This window comes from Tachyglossus aculeatus, chromosome 1 (assembly GCF_015852505.1).
Source record: "Tachyglossus aculeatus isolate mTacAcu1 chromosome 1, mTacAcu1.pri, whole genome shotgun sequence".
Classification (NCBI taxonomy): Eukaryota; Metazoa; Chordata; class Mammalia; order Monotremata; family Tachyglossidae; genus Tachyglossus; species Tachyglossus aculeatus.
In genome coordinates, this window is record NC_052066.1 from 7,426,760 (window position 1) to 7,442,778 (window position 16,019).

At 49.8% G+C, this 16,019-nt stretch overlaps 1 protein-coding gene across 3 annotated transcripts in view; it reads right to left on the reverse strand.

The window, feature by feature from the left end:
• Positions 1-4,488: 4,488 nt before the first annotated feature.
• Positions 4,489-16,019, reverse strand: part of STK16 (serine/threonine kinase 16) — a 37,261-nt gene continuing 25,730 nt past the window's right edge. The window contains exons 6-7 of one of the 3 annotated variants that reach the window (XM_038746817.1): positions 6,287-6,408; positions 4,489-4,687 (exon numbers count right to left, since the gene is read on the reverse strand). In XM_038746817.1, coding sequence (XP_038602745.1) covers positions 4,549-4,687; positions 6,287-6,408 — 261 coding nt within the window. In that variant the 3' untranslated portion in view covers positions 4,489-4,548. The remainder of the gene's footprint in view (positions 4,688-6,286; positions 6,409-16,019) is intronic. The other 2 variants (XM_038746836.1, XM_038746826.1) reach the window with 2 other exon arrangements.

The following is a 16,019-nucleotide window of genomic DNA, read 5'->3' on the forward strand; positions in this document are numbered from 1 at the left end:
CATTTGATTAAGCGCTTACTATGTGCAAAGCACTGTTCTAAGCGCTGCGGAGGTTACAGCGTGATCAGGTTGTCTCACGGGGGGCTCAGAGTCAATTCCCACTTTACAGATGAGGTAACTGAGGCCCAGAGAAGCGAAGCGACTTGCCCAAAGCTAAGCGCTGGGGAGGTTACAAGGTGATCAGGCGGTCTCACGGGGGGCTCGCAGTCAATTCCCATTTTACAGATGCGGTAACTGAGGCCCAGAGAAGTGAAGCGACTGGCAGTCTCACTGGGGGCCCAGAGTCAATTCCCACTTTACAGATGTGGTAACTGAGGCACAGAGAAGTGAAGTGACTGACAATCTCACGGGAATCTCAGAGTCAATTCCCACTTTACAGATGCGGTAACTGAGGCCCAGAGAAGTGAAGTGACTTGCCCAAAGCTAAGCGCTGGGGAAGTTACAAGGTGATCAGGCTGTCTCACGGGGGGCTCACAGTCAATTCCCATTGTACAGATGCGGTAACTGAGGCACAGAGAAGTGAAGCGACTGACAATCTCACGGGGGGCTCAGAGTCAATTCCCATTTTACAGATGCGGTAACTGAGGCCCAGAGAAGTGAAGTGACTGACAATCTCATGGGGGGCTGAGAGTCAATTGCCATTTTACAGATGCGGTAACTGAGGCCCAGAGAAGTGAAGTGACTGATAATCTCACGGAGGGCTGAGAGTCAATTCCCATTTTACAGATGCGGTAACTGAGGCCCAGAGAAGTGAAGCGACTTGCCCAAAGCTAAGCACCAGGGAGGTTACACGGTGATCAGGCTGCCTCACGGAGGGGGGCTTGCAGTCCATTCCCACTTTACAGATGCGGTAACTGAGGCCCAGAGAAGTGAAGCGACTAGTAGTCTCATGGGGGGCTGAGAGTCAATTACCATTTTACAGATGCAGTAACTGAGGCCCAGAGAAGTGAAGTGACTGGCAGTCTCATGGTGGGCTCAGAGTCAATTCCCACTTTACGGATGCGGTAACTGAGGCCCAGAGAAGTGAAGCAACTTGCCCAAAGCTAAGCTCTGAGGAGGTTACACGGTGATCAGGCTGCCTCACGGTTGGGGGGGGGGCTCGCAGTCCATTCCCACTTTACAGATGCGGTAAATGAGGCCCAGAGAAGTGAAGCGACTGACAATCTCACGGGGGGCTGAGAGTCAATTCCCATTTTACAGATGCGGTAACTGAGGCCCAGAGAAGTGAAGCGACTGACAATCTCACGGGGGGCTCAGAGTCAATTCCCATTTTACAGATGCGGTAACTGAGGCCCAGAGAAGTGAAGTGACTGACAATCTCATGGGGGGCTGAGAGTCAATTGCCATTTTACAGATGCGGTAACTGAGGCCCAGAGAAGTGAAGTGACTGATAATCTCACGGAGGGCTGAGAGTCAATTCCCATTTTACAGATGCGGTAACTGAGGCCCAGAGAAGTGAAGCGACTTGCCCAAAGCTAAGCACCAGGGAGGTTACACGGTGATCAGGCTGCCTCACGGAGGGGGGCTTGCAGTCCATTCCCACTTTACAGATGCGGTAACTGAGGCCCAGAGAAGTGAAGCGACTAGTAGTCTCATGGGGGGCTGAGAGTCAATTACCATTTTACAGATGCAGTAACTGAGGCCCAGAGAAGTGAAGTGACTGGCAGTCTCATGGTGGGCTCAGAGTCAATTCCCACTTTACGGATGCGGTAACTGAGGCCCAGAGAAGTGAAGCAACTTGCCCAAAGCTAAGCTCTGAGGAGGTTACACGGTGATCAGGCTGCCTCACGGTTGGGGGGGGGGCTCGCAGTCCATTCCCACTTTACAGATGCGGTAAATGAGGCCCAGAGAAGTGAAGCGACTGACAATCTCACGGGGGGCTGAGAGTCAATTCCCATTTTACAGATGCGGTAACTGAGGCCCAGAGAAGTGAAGCGACTGACAATCTCACGGGGGGCTCAGAGTCAATTCCCATTTTACAGATGCGGTAACTGAGGCCCAGAGAAGTGAAGCGACTGACAATCTCACGGGGGGCTGAGAGTCAATTCCCATTTTACAGATGCGGTAACTGAGGCCCAGAGAAGTGAAGCGACTGACAATCTCACGGGGGGGCTGAGAGTCAATTCCCATTTTACAGATGCGGTAACTGAGGCCCAGAGAAGTGAAGCGACTGACAATCTCACGGGGGGGCTGAGAGTCAATTCCAACTTTACAGATGCAGTAACTGAGGCCCAGAGAAGTGAAGCGACTGACAATCTCACGGGGGGCTGAGAGTCAATTCCCATTTTACAGATGCGGTAACTGAGGCCCAGAGAAGTGAAGCGACTGACAATCTCACCGGGGGGGGGGCTCAGAGTCAATTCCCATTTTACAGATGCGGTAACTGAGGCCCAGAGAAGTGAAGCGACTGAGAATCTCACGGGGGGGCTGAGAGTCAATTCCCACTTTACAGATGCGGTAACTGAGGCCCAGAGAAGTGAAGCGACTTGCCCAAAGCTAAGCGCCGGGGAGGTTACACGGTGATCAGGCTGCCTCATGGAGGGGGGCTTGCAGTCCATTCCCACTTTACAGATGCGGTAACCGAGGCCCAGAGAAGTGAAGCGACTAGCAGTCTCACGGCGGGCTGAGAGTCAATTACCATTTTACAGATGCAGTAACTGAGGCCCAGAGAAGTGAAGTGACTGGCAGTCTCACGGTGGGCTCAGAGTCAATTCCCACTTTACAGATGTGGTAACTGTGCTTGGTCCCCTTCTGTTCTCAATCTACACTCACTCCCTTGGTGACCTCATTCGCTCCCACGGCTTCAACTATCACCTCTACGCTGATGACACCCAGATCTACATCTCTGCCCCTGCTCTCTCCCCCTCTCTCCAGGCTCGCATCTCCTCCTGCCTTCAGGACATCTCCATCTGGATGTCCGCCCGCCACCTAAAGCTCAACATGTCGAAGACTGAGCTCCTTGTCTTCCCTCCCAAACCTTGTCCTCTCCCTGACTTTCCCATCTCTGTTGACGGCACTACCATCCTTCCCGTCTCACAAGCCCGCAACCTTGGTGTCATCCTCGACTCCGCTCTCTCATTCACCCCTCACATCCAAGCCGTCACCAAAACCTGCCGGTCTCAGCTCCGCAACATTGCCAAGATCCGCCCTTTCCTCTCCATCCAAACCGCTACCCTGCTCATTCAAGCTCTCATCCTATCCCGTCTGGACTACTGCACTAGCCTTCTCTCTGATCTCCCATCCTCGTGTCTCTCTCCACTTCAATCCATACTTCATGCTGCTGCCCGGATTATCTTTGTCCAGAAACGCTCTGGACATATCACTCCCCTCCTCAAAAACCTCCAATGGCTACCGATCAATCTGCGCATCAGGCAGAAACTCCTCACCCTGGGCTTCAAGGCTCTCCATCACCTCGCCCCCTCCTACCTCACCTCCCTTCTCTCCTTCTCCAGCCCAGCCCGCACCCCTCCGCTCCTCCACCACTAATCTCCTCACTGTACCTCGCTCTCGCCTGTCCCGCCATCGACCCCCGGCCCACGTCATCCCCCGGGCCTGGAATGCCCTCCCTCTGCCCATCCGCCAAGCTAGCTCTCTTCCTCCCTTCAAGGCCCTGCTGAGAGCTCACCTCCTCCAGGAGGCTTTCCCAGACTGAGCCCCTCCTTCCTCTCCCTCTCCCCCCTCCATCCCCCCCGCCTTACCGCCTTCCCCTCCCCACAGCACCTGTATATATGTATATATGGTTGTACATATTTATTACTCTGTTTATTTATTTATTTATTCATTTTACTTGTACATTTCTATCCTACTTGTTTTATTTTGTTGGTATGTTTGGTTCTGTTCTCTGTCTCCCCCTTTTAGACTGTGAGCCCACTATCGGGTAGGGACTGTCTCTATGTGATGCCAATTTGTACTTCCCAAGCGCTTAGTACAGTGCTCTGCACATAGTAAGCGCTCAATAAATACGATTGATTGATTGATTGATTGAGGCACAGAGCAGTGAAGCGACTGGCAGTCTCATGGTGGGGCTCAGAGGCTGCCTCACGGTGGGGGGGGCTCGCAGTCCATTCCCACTTTACAGATGCGGTAACTGAGGCCCAGAGAAGTGAAGCGACTGACAATCTCATGGGGGGGCTGAGAGTCAATTCCCACTTTACAGATGCGGTAACTGAGGCCCAGAGAAGTGAAGCGACTTGCCCAAAGCTAAGTGCCGGGGAGGTTACACGGTGATCAGGCTGCCTCACGGAGGGGGGCTCGCAGTCCATTCCCACTTTCCAGATGCGGCAACTGAGGCCCAGAGAACCCTGCCCAACGGGCGGCGCCGGGATTTGAACCCACAGCCTCCGACTCCAAAGCCCGGGCTCTTTCCACCACGCCGCTTCTCCTCCCCCCCGTCCCCCTCCCCGGTTCCCTCGGCGCTGTTGGGGCCTGTTTCGGTCCCCACCCCGGGGCCCCGGGGCCAAGCGGGTGCCGCAGGAAAACCAGCCGGGCAAGTGTAAAACAGACTTTACTGGACGCCGGGTGGGTGGGGTGATGGGGTGGCCTCCCCCGTCAGATGGGGGTGGTGCTCTGGCCCGAAGCGGGGGGCTGCAGGGCCTCCAGCTGGCTGAGGAGGGGCCGCACGTGGGGCCGGGCCTGGGGGTCCACCGTCAGCATGGACGACAGCAGCCGGCGCAGGGGCGGCGAGTACCTGCGGGACGGACGGACGGTTGAGGCGGGCCGGAGCCGGGGGGGCGTCTCCCCCATCCCCCACTCCGCTCTCTCATTCTCCCCTCCCATCCAAGCCGTCACCAAAACCTGCCGGTCTCAGCTCCGCAACGTTGCCATGATCCGCCCTTTCCTCTCCATCCCAACCGCTCCCCTGCTCATTCAAGCTGTCATCCTGTCCCGTCCGGACTACTGCATCAGCCTTCTCTCTGATCTCCCATCCTCGTGTCTCTCTCCACTTCAATCCATACTTCATGCTGCTGCCCGGATTATCTTTGTCCAGAAACGCTCTGGGCCTATCACTCCCCTCCTCAAAAATCTCCGGCGGCTCCCAATCAATCTGCGCATCAGGCAGAAACTCCTCACCCTGGGCTTCCAGGCTGTCCATCCCCTGGCCCCCTCCTCCCTCACCTCCCTTCTCTCCTTTTACAGCCCAGCCCGCACCCTCCGCTCCTCCGCCGCTAATCTCCTCACTGTACCTCGTTCTCGCCTGTCCCGCCATCGACCCCCGGCCCACATCATCCCCCGGGCCTGGAATGCCCTCCCTCCCAACATCCGCCAAGCTGGCTCTCTTCCTCCCTTCAAGGCCCTGCTGAGAGCTCACCTCCTCCAGGAGGCCTTCCCACACTCAGCCCCTTCCTTCCTCTCCCCCTCGTCCCCCTCTCCATCCCCCCATCTTACCTCCTTCCCTTCCCCACAGCACCTGTATATATGTTTGTACATATTTTTTACTCTATTTGTACATATCTATTCTATTTATTTTATTTTGTCAGTACGTTTGGTTTTGTCCTCTGCCTCCCCCTTTTAGACTGTGAGCCCACTGCTGGGTAGGGACTGTCTCTAGATGTTGCCAATTTGTACTTCCCAAGCGCTTAGTCCAGTGCTCTGCACATAGTAAGCGCTCAATAAATACGATTGATGATGATGATGATCTGCGCATCAGGCAGCAACTCCTCCCTCTGGGCTTCCAGGCTGTCCATCCATCCATCCATCCATCCCCTGGCCCCCTCCTACCTCTCCTCCCTTCTCTCCTTCTCCATCGCAGCCCGCACCCTCCGCTCCTCCGCCGCTAATCTCCTCCCCATTAGGCCTCGTTCTCTCACCTGTCCCACCATCGACCCCCAGCCCCCGTCCTCCCCGGGGCCTGGAAAGCCCCCAATCCCTGCCCCTCTGCCAAGCTAGCTCTCTTCCTCCCTTCAAGGCCCTGCTGAGAGCTCACCTCCTCCAGGAGGCCTTCCCACACTCAGCCCCTTCCTTCCTCTCCCCCTCGTCCCCCTCTCCATCCCCCCATCTTACCTCCTTCCCTTCCCCACAGCACCTGGATATATGTATGTACATATTTTTTTACTCTAATTTATTTGTACATATCTATTCTATTTATTTTATTTTGTTAGTACGTTTGGTTTTGTTCTCTGTCTCCCCCTTTTAGACTGTGAGCCCACTGTTGGGTAGGGACTGTCTCTAGATGTTGCCAATTTGTACTTCCCAAGCGCTTAGTCCAGTGCTCCGCACATAGTAAGCGCTCAATAAATACGATTGATGATGATGATGATGATGATCCCCCCCGTGGCCCGCGGCTCACCTGGGCACCTGGGGGACGTCGAGCGGGCTCTGCACGGCCAGGGCCACGCTGTCGCCCTTCTGGAACACGGGGTCGAAGGGGCCTTCGCCGAACATCATGGCGTACAGGACGCAGCCTAGGGACTGGGCGGACGCCCCCGCCGCCGCCGCGCCCCCCGTCACGTCTTCCCGGGGCCCGGGCGGGGAGCGGGGCCGCCTCAGACACGGGAGAACCGTCCCCCCCCCAACCCCCAGTCCCCCCCGGGGGGGGGTCCTCCACATCCCCCCCACCCTTCCACCTTGGGGGGGGGGGTCCTCCACACCGTCAGCTCGCAGGGGGCCGGGGACGTGTCTGGTACTACTCGGTCAATCAGTCGTATTTATTGAGCGCTTACTGCGCGCAGAGCACCGGACTGAGCGCTTGGGAAGTCCAAGTTGGCAACATATAGGCAGTCCCTATCAATCAATCAGTCGTATTTATTGAGCGCTTACTGTGTGCAGAGCACTGGACTGAGCGCCTGGGAAGTGCAAGTTGGCAACACATAGAGACGGTCCCTATCAATCAATCACCAAACAATCATATTTATTGAGCGCTTACTGTGCGCAGAGCACCAGACTAAGCACTTGGGAAGTCCAAGTTGGCAACATATAGAGACGGTCCCTATCGATCAATAGTATTTATCGAGCGCTTACTGCGCGCAGAGCACCGGACTGAGCGCTTGGGAAGTCCAAGTTGGCAACGTATAGAGACGGTCCCTATCAATCAATCATCAATCAATCGTATTTATTGAGCGCTTACTGTGCGCACAGCACCAGACTATGCGCTTGGGAAGTCCAAGTTGGCAACATATAGAGACGGTCCCTATCGATCAATCAATCGTATTTATTGAGTGCTTACTGTGTGCAGAGCACTGGACTAAGCACTTGGGAAGTCCAAGTTGGCAATGTATAGAGATGGTCCCTATCGATCAATCAATCATATTTATTGAGCGTTTACTGTGTGCAGAGCACTGGACTAAGTGCTTGGGAAGTACAAGTCGGCAACACATAGAGACGGTCCCTATCAATCAATCATCAAACAATCGTATTTATTGAGCGCTTACTGTGTGCAGAGCACTGGACTAAGGGCTTGGGAAGTACAAGTTGGCAACATATAGAGACGGTCCCTATCAATCAATCAATCAATCGTATTTATTGAGCCCTTACTGTGTGCAGAGCACTGGACTGAGCGCTTGGGAAGTACAAGTTGGCAACATAGAGAGACAGGCTCTATCAATCAATCGTATTTATTGAGTGCTTACTGTGTGCAGAGCACTGGACTAAGCGCTTGGGAAGTCCAAGTTGGCAACATCTAGAGACGGTCCCTATCAATCAATCGTATTTACTGAGCGCTTACTGTGTGCAGAACACTGGACTAAGCGCTTGGGAAGTCCAAGTTGGCAACATATAGAGATGGTCCCTATCAATCAATCAGTCAATCGTATTTATTGAGCGCTTACTGTGTACAGAGCACTGGACTAAGCGCTTGGGAAGTCCAAGCTGGCAACATATAGAGACGGTCCCTATCAATCAATTGTATTTATTGAGCGCTTACTGTGTGTGGAGCACTGTACTAAGCACTTGGGAATTCCAAGTTGGCAACGTATAGAGACAGTCCCTATCAATCATATTTATTGAGCGCTTAGACTTACAGCGGTAAGCGCTCCGTAAATACGACTGGATGAAGTCTTCTAGATTGTGAGCCCACTGTCGGGTAGGGACCGTCTCTATATGTTGCCAACTTGGACTTCCCAAGCGCTTAGTCCAGTGCTCTGCACACAGTACGTGCTCAATAAATACGATTGATTGACTGATTGATTGATTGGGGAAGTCACAACTTCTCTGGGCCTCAGCTACCTCATCTGGAAAATGGGGATTAGACTGTGAGCCCCACGGGGGACAACCTGATCACCTTGTAACCTCCCCAGCGCTTAGAACAGTGCTTGGCACATAGTAAGCGCTTAACAGATGCCATCATTATTATTATTATTACAACAGAACAATAGGCGGTGACATTCCCTGCCCAGGACGAGTCATACTAATGATAATAATAATAATAATGATGGTATTTGTTAAGCGCTTACTATGTGCAAAGCACTGTTCTAAGCGCTGGGGGGGATACAAGGTGATGAGATCGTCCCATGTGGGGCTCACAGTCTTAATCCCCATTTTACAGCTGAGGGAACTGAGGCTCAGGGAAGTTAAGTGACTTGCCTTAATGATGGTACTTCTTAAGCGCTTACTCTGGGCCAAGCACTGTTCTAAGCACTGGGGTAATAATAATAGTAATGATGGCATTTATTAAGCGCTTACTATGTGCAAAGCACTGTTCTAAGCGCTGGGGAGGTTACAAGGTGATCAGGTTGTCATTCATTCATTCAATCGTATTTATTGAGCGCTTACTGTGTGCAGAGCACTGGACTAAGCGCTTGGGAAGTAGAAGTTGTCACACGGGGAGCTCACAGTCTTCATCCCCATTTTCCAGATGAGGTCACTGAGGCCCAGTGAAGTGAAGTGACTTGCCCAAAGTCACCCAGCTGACAATTGGCGGAGCCAGGATTTGAACCCATAATAATAATAATAATGATGGTATTTGTTAAGCGCTTACTATGTGCAAAGCCCTGTTCTAAGCACCGGGGAGGTTACAGGGTGATCAGGTTGTCCCACGGGGGGCTCACAGTCTTAATCCCCATTTTACAGATGAGGGAACTGAGGCCCAGAGAAGTGAAGTGACTTACCCAAAGTCACCCAGCTGACAATTGGCAGAGCCAGGATTTGAACCCATAACAATAATAATAATAATAATGGTATTTGCTAAGTGCTTACTATGTGCAAAGCACTGTTCTAAGCGCTGGGGAGGTTACAGGGTGATCAGGTTGTCCCACGGGGGGCTCCCAGTCTTCATCCCCATTTTACAGATGAGGGAACTGAGGCCCAGAGAAGTGAAGTGACTTGCCCAAAGTCACCCAGCTGACAGTTGGCAGAGCTGGGATTCGAACCCATGACCTCTGACTCCAAAGCCCGGGCCCTTTCCACTGAGCCATGCAGTGATTGTCAGACAGTAAGCGCTCAATAAATATGACTGAATGAATGAACAATAATTGTGGTATTTGTGTGCTTACTCTGGGCCAAGCACCATTCTAAGCGCTGGGGTGATCATAATAAGCGCTTAGTACAGTGCTTGGCACACGGTAAGCGCTCAATAAATACGATTGAACGAATGAACAATAATTGTGGCATTTGTGTGCTTACTCTGAGCCGAGCACCGTTCTAAGCGCTGGGGTAATAATAATAATAAGCGCTTAGTACAGTGCTTGGCACACGGTAAGCGCTCAATAAATACGATTGAATGAATGAACAATAATTGTGGCATTTGTGTGCTTACTCTGAGCCGAGCACCGTTCTAACCACTGGCGTAATAATAATAAGTGCTTAGTACAGTGCGTGGCACACGGTAAGCGCTCAATAAATACGATTGAATGAATGAACAATAATTGAGGCATTTGTGTGCTTACTCTGAGGCTGAGCACCGTTCTATGCACTGGGGTAATAATAATAAGTGCTTAGTACAGTGCTTCGCACACGGTAAGCGCTCAATAAATACGATTGAATGAATGAACAATAACTGTGGCATTTATGTGCTTACTCTGAGCCGAGCACTGTTCTAAGCGCTGGGGTGATAATAATAAGTGCTTAGTACAGTGCTTGGCACATAGTAAGTGCTCAATAAATACGACTGAACGAATGAATGAACAATAATTGTGGCATTTATGGGCTTACTCTGAGCCGAGCACCGTTCTAAGCGCTGGGGTAATAATAATAATAAGTGCTTAGTACAGTGCTTGGCACACGGTAAGCGCTCAATAAATACGACTGAATGAATGAACAATAATTGTGGCATTTGTGGGCTTACTCTGAGCCGAGCACTGTTCTAAGTGCTGCGGTAATAATAATAAGTGCTTAGTACAGTGCTTGGCACACAGTAAGCGCTCAATAAATACAACTGAATGAATGAACAATAATTGTGGCATTTGTGTGCTTACTCTGAGCCGAGCACCATTCTAAGCGCTGGGGTAATAATAATAAGCGCTTAGTACAGTGCGAGGCACAAGGTAAGCGCTCAATAAATACGATTGAATGAATGAACAATAATTGCGGTATTTGTGTGCTTACTCTGAGCCGAGCACCGTTCTAAGCGCTGGGGTAATAATAAGCGCTTAGTACAGTGCTTGGCACACGGTAAGCGCTCAATAAATACGATTGAATGAATGAACAATAATTGTGGCATTTGTGGGCTTACTCTGAGCCGAGCACCGTTCTAACCGCTGGGGTAATAATAATAAGCGCTTAGTATAGTGCGTGGCACACGGTAAGCGCTCAATAAATACGATTGAATGAATGAACAATAATTGTGGCATTTGTGTGCTTACTCTGAGCCGAGCACCGTTCTAAGCGCTGGGGTAATGATAATAAGCGCTTAGTATAGTGCTTGTTGCCAACTTGTCCTTCCCAAGGGCTTAGTCCAGTGCTCTGCACACAGTAAGCGCTCAATAAATACGACTGAATGAGTGAATGAATAAATACGATTCAATGAAGGACTAATAATTGTGATATTCATTAAGCGCTTACTCTGGGCCAAGCACTGTTCTAAGCGCTGGGGTAATAATAATAAGCGCTTAGTACAGTGCTTGGCACGTGGTAAGCGCTCAATAAATACGATTGAATGAATGAACAATAATTGTGGCATTTGTGGGCTTACTCTGAGCCGAGCACCGTTCTAAGCGCTGGGGTAATGATAATAAGCGCTTAGTACAGTGCTTGTTGCCAACTTGTCCTTCCCAAGCGCTTAGTCCAGTGCTCTGCACACAGTAAGCGCTCAATAAATACGTCTGAATGAATGAATGAATAAATACGATTCAATGAAGGACTAATAATTGTGATATTCGTTAAGCGCTTACTCTGGGCCAAGCACTGTTCTAAGCGCTGGGGTAATAATAATAAGCGCTTAGTACAGTGCTTGGCACACGGTAAGCGCTCAATAAATACAACTGAATGAATGAATAATAATTATGGTATTTATGTGCTTACTCTGAGCCAAGCACCGTTCTAAGCGCTGGGGTAATAATAATAAGCGCTTAGTACAGTGCTTGGCACACGGTAAGCGCTCAATAAATACGATTGAATGAATGAACAATAATTGTGGCATTTGTGTGCTTACTCTGAGCCGAGCACCGTTCTATGCGCTGGGGTAATGATAATAAGCGCTTAGTACAGTGCTTGGCACACAGTAAGCGCTCAATAAATACGACTGAATGAATGAATGAACAATAATTGTGGCATTTATGGGCTTACTCTGAGCCGAGCACCGTTCTAAGCACTGGGGTAATAATAATAATAAGCGCTTAGTACAGTGCTTGGCACACGGTAAGCGCTCAATAAATACGATTGAATGAATGAACAATAATTGTGGCATTTGTGGGCTTACTCTGAGCTGAGCACTGTTCTAAGCGCTGGGGTAATGATAATAAGCGCTTAGTACAGTGCTTGTTGCCAACTTGTCCTTCCCAAGCGCTTAGTCCAGTGCTCTGCACACAGTAAGCGCTCAATAAATAAGATTGAATGAATGAATGAATAAATAAGATTCAATGAAGGACTAATAATTGTGATATTCATTAAGCGCTTACTCTGGGCCAAGCACTCTTCTAAGCGCTGGGGTAATGATAATAAGCGCTTAGTACAGTGCTTGGCACACGGTAAGCGCTCAATAAGGGAAGCAGCGTGGCTCCGTGGAAAGAGCATTGGAGCCAGAGGTCGTGGGTTCGAATTCCGGCTCCGCCCCTTGTCAGCTGGGTGACCTTGGCCAAGTCACTTCGCTTCTCTGGGCCTCAGTTTCCTCAGCTGGCAAGTCACTGAACTTATTTGTGCCTCAGTTACCTTCTAGGCCGTGAGCCCGCTGTCGGGGAGGGACCGTCTCTAGATGTTGCCAACTTGTACTTCCCAAGCGCTTAGTCCAGTGCTCCGCCCACAGGAAGCGCTCAATAAATGCCATTGAATGAATGAATGAACGCCGGGGGGGCTCCCAAGGAGATCGGGTTGGACGAAGGCCTCGTCCCGCAGCGGGCTCTTACCATGTGTATTACTTTTCTTTTTCTTTCTTTCTTTCTTTTTCTTTCTTTCTTTCTTTCTTTCTTTCTTTCTTGCTTGCTTGCTTGCTTGCTTTCTTGCTTTCTTGTTTTCTTTCTTTCTTTCTTGCTTGCTTGCTTTCTTTCTTTCTTTCTTTTTCTTTCTTTCTTGCTTTCTTTCTTGTTTTCTTGCTTGCTTTCTTTCTTGCTTTCTTTCTTTTTGCTTGCTTTCTTTCTTGCTTGCTTGCTTGCTTTCTTGCTTTCTTTCTTGTTTTCTTGCTTGCTTGCTTGCTTGCTTTCTTTCTTGCTTTCTTTCTTTCTTGCTTGCTTTCTTTCTTTCTTTCTTTCTTTCTTTCTTTCTTGCTTTCTTTCTTTCTTGCTTTCTTGCTTGCTTTCTTGCTTGCTTTCTTGCTTGCTTTCTTTCTTGCTTTCTTGCTCTTTCTTGCTTTCTTTCTTTATTTCTTTCTTGCTTTCTTTCTTGTTTTCTTGCTTTCTTGCTTTCTTGCTCTCTTTCTTGCTTTCTTTCTTGCTTTCTTTCTTGCTTGCTTTCTTGCTTGCTTGCTTGCTTGCTTGCTTGCTTGCTTTCTTACTTGCTTGCTTTCTTTCTTGCTTGCTTTCTTGCTTGCTTTCTTGCTTTCTTTCTTGCTTTCTTTCTTTCTTGCTTTCTTTCTTTCTTGCTTTCTTTCTTGCTTTATTTCTTTCTTGCTTGCTTTCTTTCTTGTTTTCTTGCTCTTTCTTGCTTTCTTGCTTTCTTGCTTGCTTTCTTACTTGCTTGCTTTCTTTCTTGCTTGCTTTCTTTCTTGCTTTCTTTCTTGCTTTCTTTCTTGCTTTCTTTCTTTCTTGCTTTCTTTCTTGTTTTCTTGCTCTTTCTTGCTTTCTTGTTTGCTTTCTTGTTTTCTTGGTTCCTTCCTTCTTTCTTCTTTCTTTCTTTCTTTCTTCTTTCTTTCTTTCTTTTTATTTATTTATCTATTTATTTATCTATTTATTTATTTATCTATCTATCTATCTTATATTACTCTTTATTTACTTATTTTATTTGTACATGTTTATTCTATTTATTTTATTTCGTTAATATGTTTTGTTTTGTTCTCTGTCTCCCCCTTCTAGACTGTGAACCCACTGTTGGGTAGGGACCGTCTCTACCTGTTGCCGATTTGTCCTTCCCAAGCGCTCAGTACAGTGCTCTGCACACAGTAAGCGCTCAATAAGTACGATTGAATGAATGAATAAATACGACTGATTGATTGATTGATCTGTAAAATGGGGATGGAGACTGTGAGCCCCCCCGTGGGACAGGGACTGTGGTCCAACCCGATGGAGGCCCAGAGACGGGAAGCAACTTGCCCAAGGTCCCCCAGCAGACAAGTTGTTGGGTAGAGAAGCAGCGTGGCTCGGTGGAAAGAGCCCGGGCTTTGGAGTCCGAGGTCGTGGGTTCAAATCCCGGCTCCGCCAACCGTCAGCTGGGTGGCTTTGGGCAAGTCACTTCTCTGGGCCTCAGTTCCCTCATCTGGAAAATGGGGATTAAGACTGTGAGCCCCCTGTGGGACAACCTGATCCCCTTGTAACCTCCCCAGCGCGTAGAACAGTGCTTTGCACATAGTAAGCGCTTCAAAAATACCATCATTATTATTATAAGTCACTTCTCTGGGCCTCAGTTCCCTCATCTGGAAAATGGGGATTAAGACTGTGAGCCCCCGTGGGACAACCTGATCACCTTGTAACCTCCCCAGCGCGTAGAACAGTGCTTTGCACATAGTAAGCGCTTAATAAATGCCATCATTATTATTATAAGTCACTTCTCTGGGCCTCAGTTCCCTCATCTCGAAAATGGGGATGAAAGCCTGTGAGCGCCCCCCGGTGGGACAACATGATCACCTTGTAACCTCCCCAGCGCGTAGAACAGTGCTTTGCGCATAGTAAGCGCTTAATAAATGCCATCATTATTATTATAAGTCACTTCTCTGGGCCTCAGTTCCCTCATCTGGAAAATGGGGATGAAAGCCTGTGAGCGCCCCCCGGTGGGACAACTTGATCACCTTGTGACCTCCTCAGCGCTTAGAACAGTGCTCTGCACGTAGTAAGCGCTTAATAAATGCCATCATCATTATTATTAGTATTAGGGACCGTCTCTATCTGTTGCCGATTTGTCCTTCCCAAGCGCTTAGTCCAGCGCTCTGCACCCAGTCAATGCTCAATAAATACGACTCGATGAATGAATGAAAGCGGCGGGGCCGGGATTAGAACCCGGGTCCTTCTGGCTTCCGGGCCCATGCTCTGTCCACTTGAGAAGCAGCGTGGCTCAGTGGGAAGAGCCCGGGCTTTGGAGTCAGAGGTCATGGGTTCGAATCCCGGCTCCGCCACTTGTCAGCTGGGTGACTTTGGGCAGGTCGCTTCTCTGGGCCTCAGTTCCCTCATCTGGAAAATGGGGATTAAGACTGTGAGCCCCCTGTGGGACAACCTGATCACCTTGTAACCTCCCCGGCGCTTAGAACAGTGCTTTGCACATAGTAGGCGCTTAAAAAATACCATCATTATTATTAAAAGTCACTTCTCTGGGCCTCAGTTCCCTCATCTGGAAAATGGGGATGAAGACTGTGAGCCCCCTGTGCGACAACCTGATCCCCTTGTAACCTCCCCAGCGCATAGAACAGTGCTTTGCACATAGTAAGCGCTTAATAAATACCATCATTATTATTATGTCACTTCTCTGGGCCTCAGTTCCCTCATCTGGAAAATGGGGATGAAAGCCTGTGAGCGCCCCCCGGTGGGACAACTTGATCACCTTGTGACCTCCTCAGCGCTTAGAACAGTGCTCTGCACGTAGTAAGCGCTTAATAAATGCCATCATTATTATTATTATTAGGGACCGTCTCTGTTGCCGATTTGTCCTTCCCAAGCGCTTAGTCCAGCGCTCTGCACGCAGTCGATGCTCAATAACTACGACTGGATGAATGAATGAAAGCGGCGGGGCCGGGATTAGAACCCGGGTCCTTCTGGCTTCCGGGCCCATGCTCTGTCCACTAGAGAAGCAGCGTGGCTCAGTGGGAAGAGCCCGGGCTTTGGAGTCAGAGGTCACGGGTTTGAATTCCGGCTCCACCACAAGTCTGCTGTGTGACCTTGGGCAAGTCACTTCATTTCTCTGGGCCTCAGTGACCTCATCTGGAAAATGGGGATGAAGATTGTGAGGCCCCCGTGGGACAACCTGATCACCTTGTAACCTCCCCAGCACTTAGAACAGCGCTTGGCACATAGTAAGCGCTTAACAAATGTCATCATTATTATTATTATTATTTTTTTTTTTACTGTAAGCGCTTAATAAATGCCTTCATTATTATTATTAGGGACCGTCTCTGTTGCCAATTTGTCCTTCCCAAGCGCTTAGTCCAGTGCTCCGCACGCAGTCGATGCTCAATAACTACGACTGGATGAATGAATGAAAGTGGCGGAGCCGGGATTAGAACCCGGGTCCTTCTGGCTTCCGGGCCCATGCTCTGTCCACTAGAGAAGCAGCGCGGCTCAGTGGGAAGAGCCCGGGCTTTGGAGTCAGAGGTCACGGGTTCGAATTCCGGCTCCACCACAAGTCTGCTGTGTGAC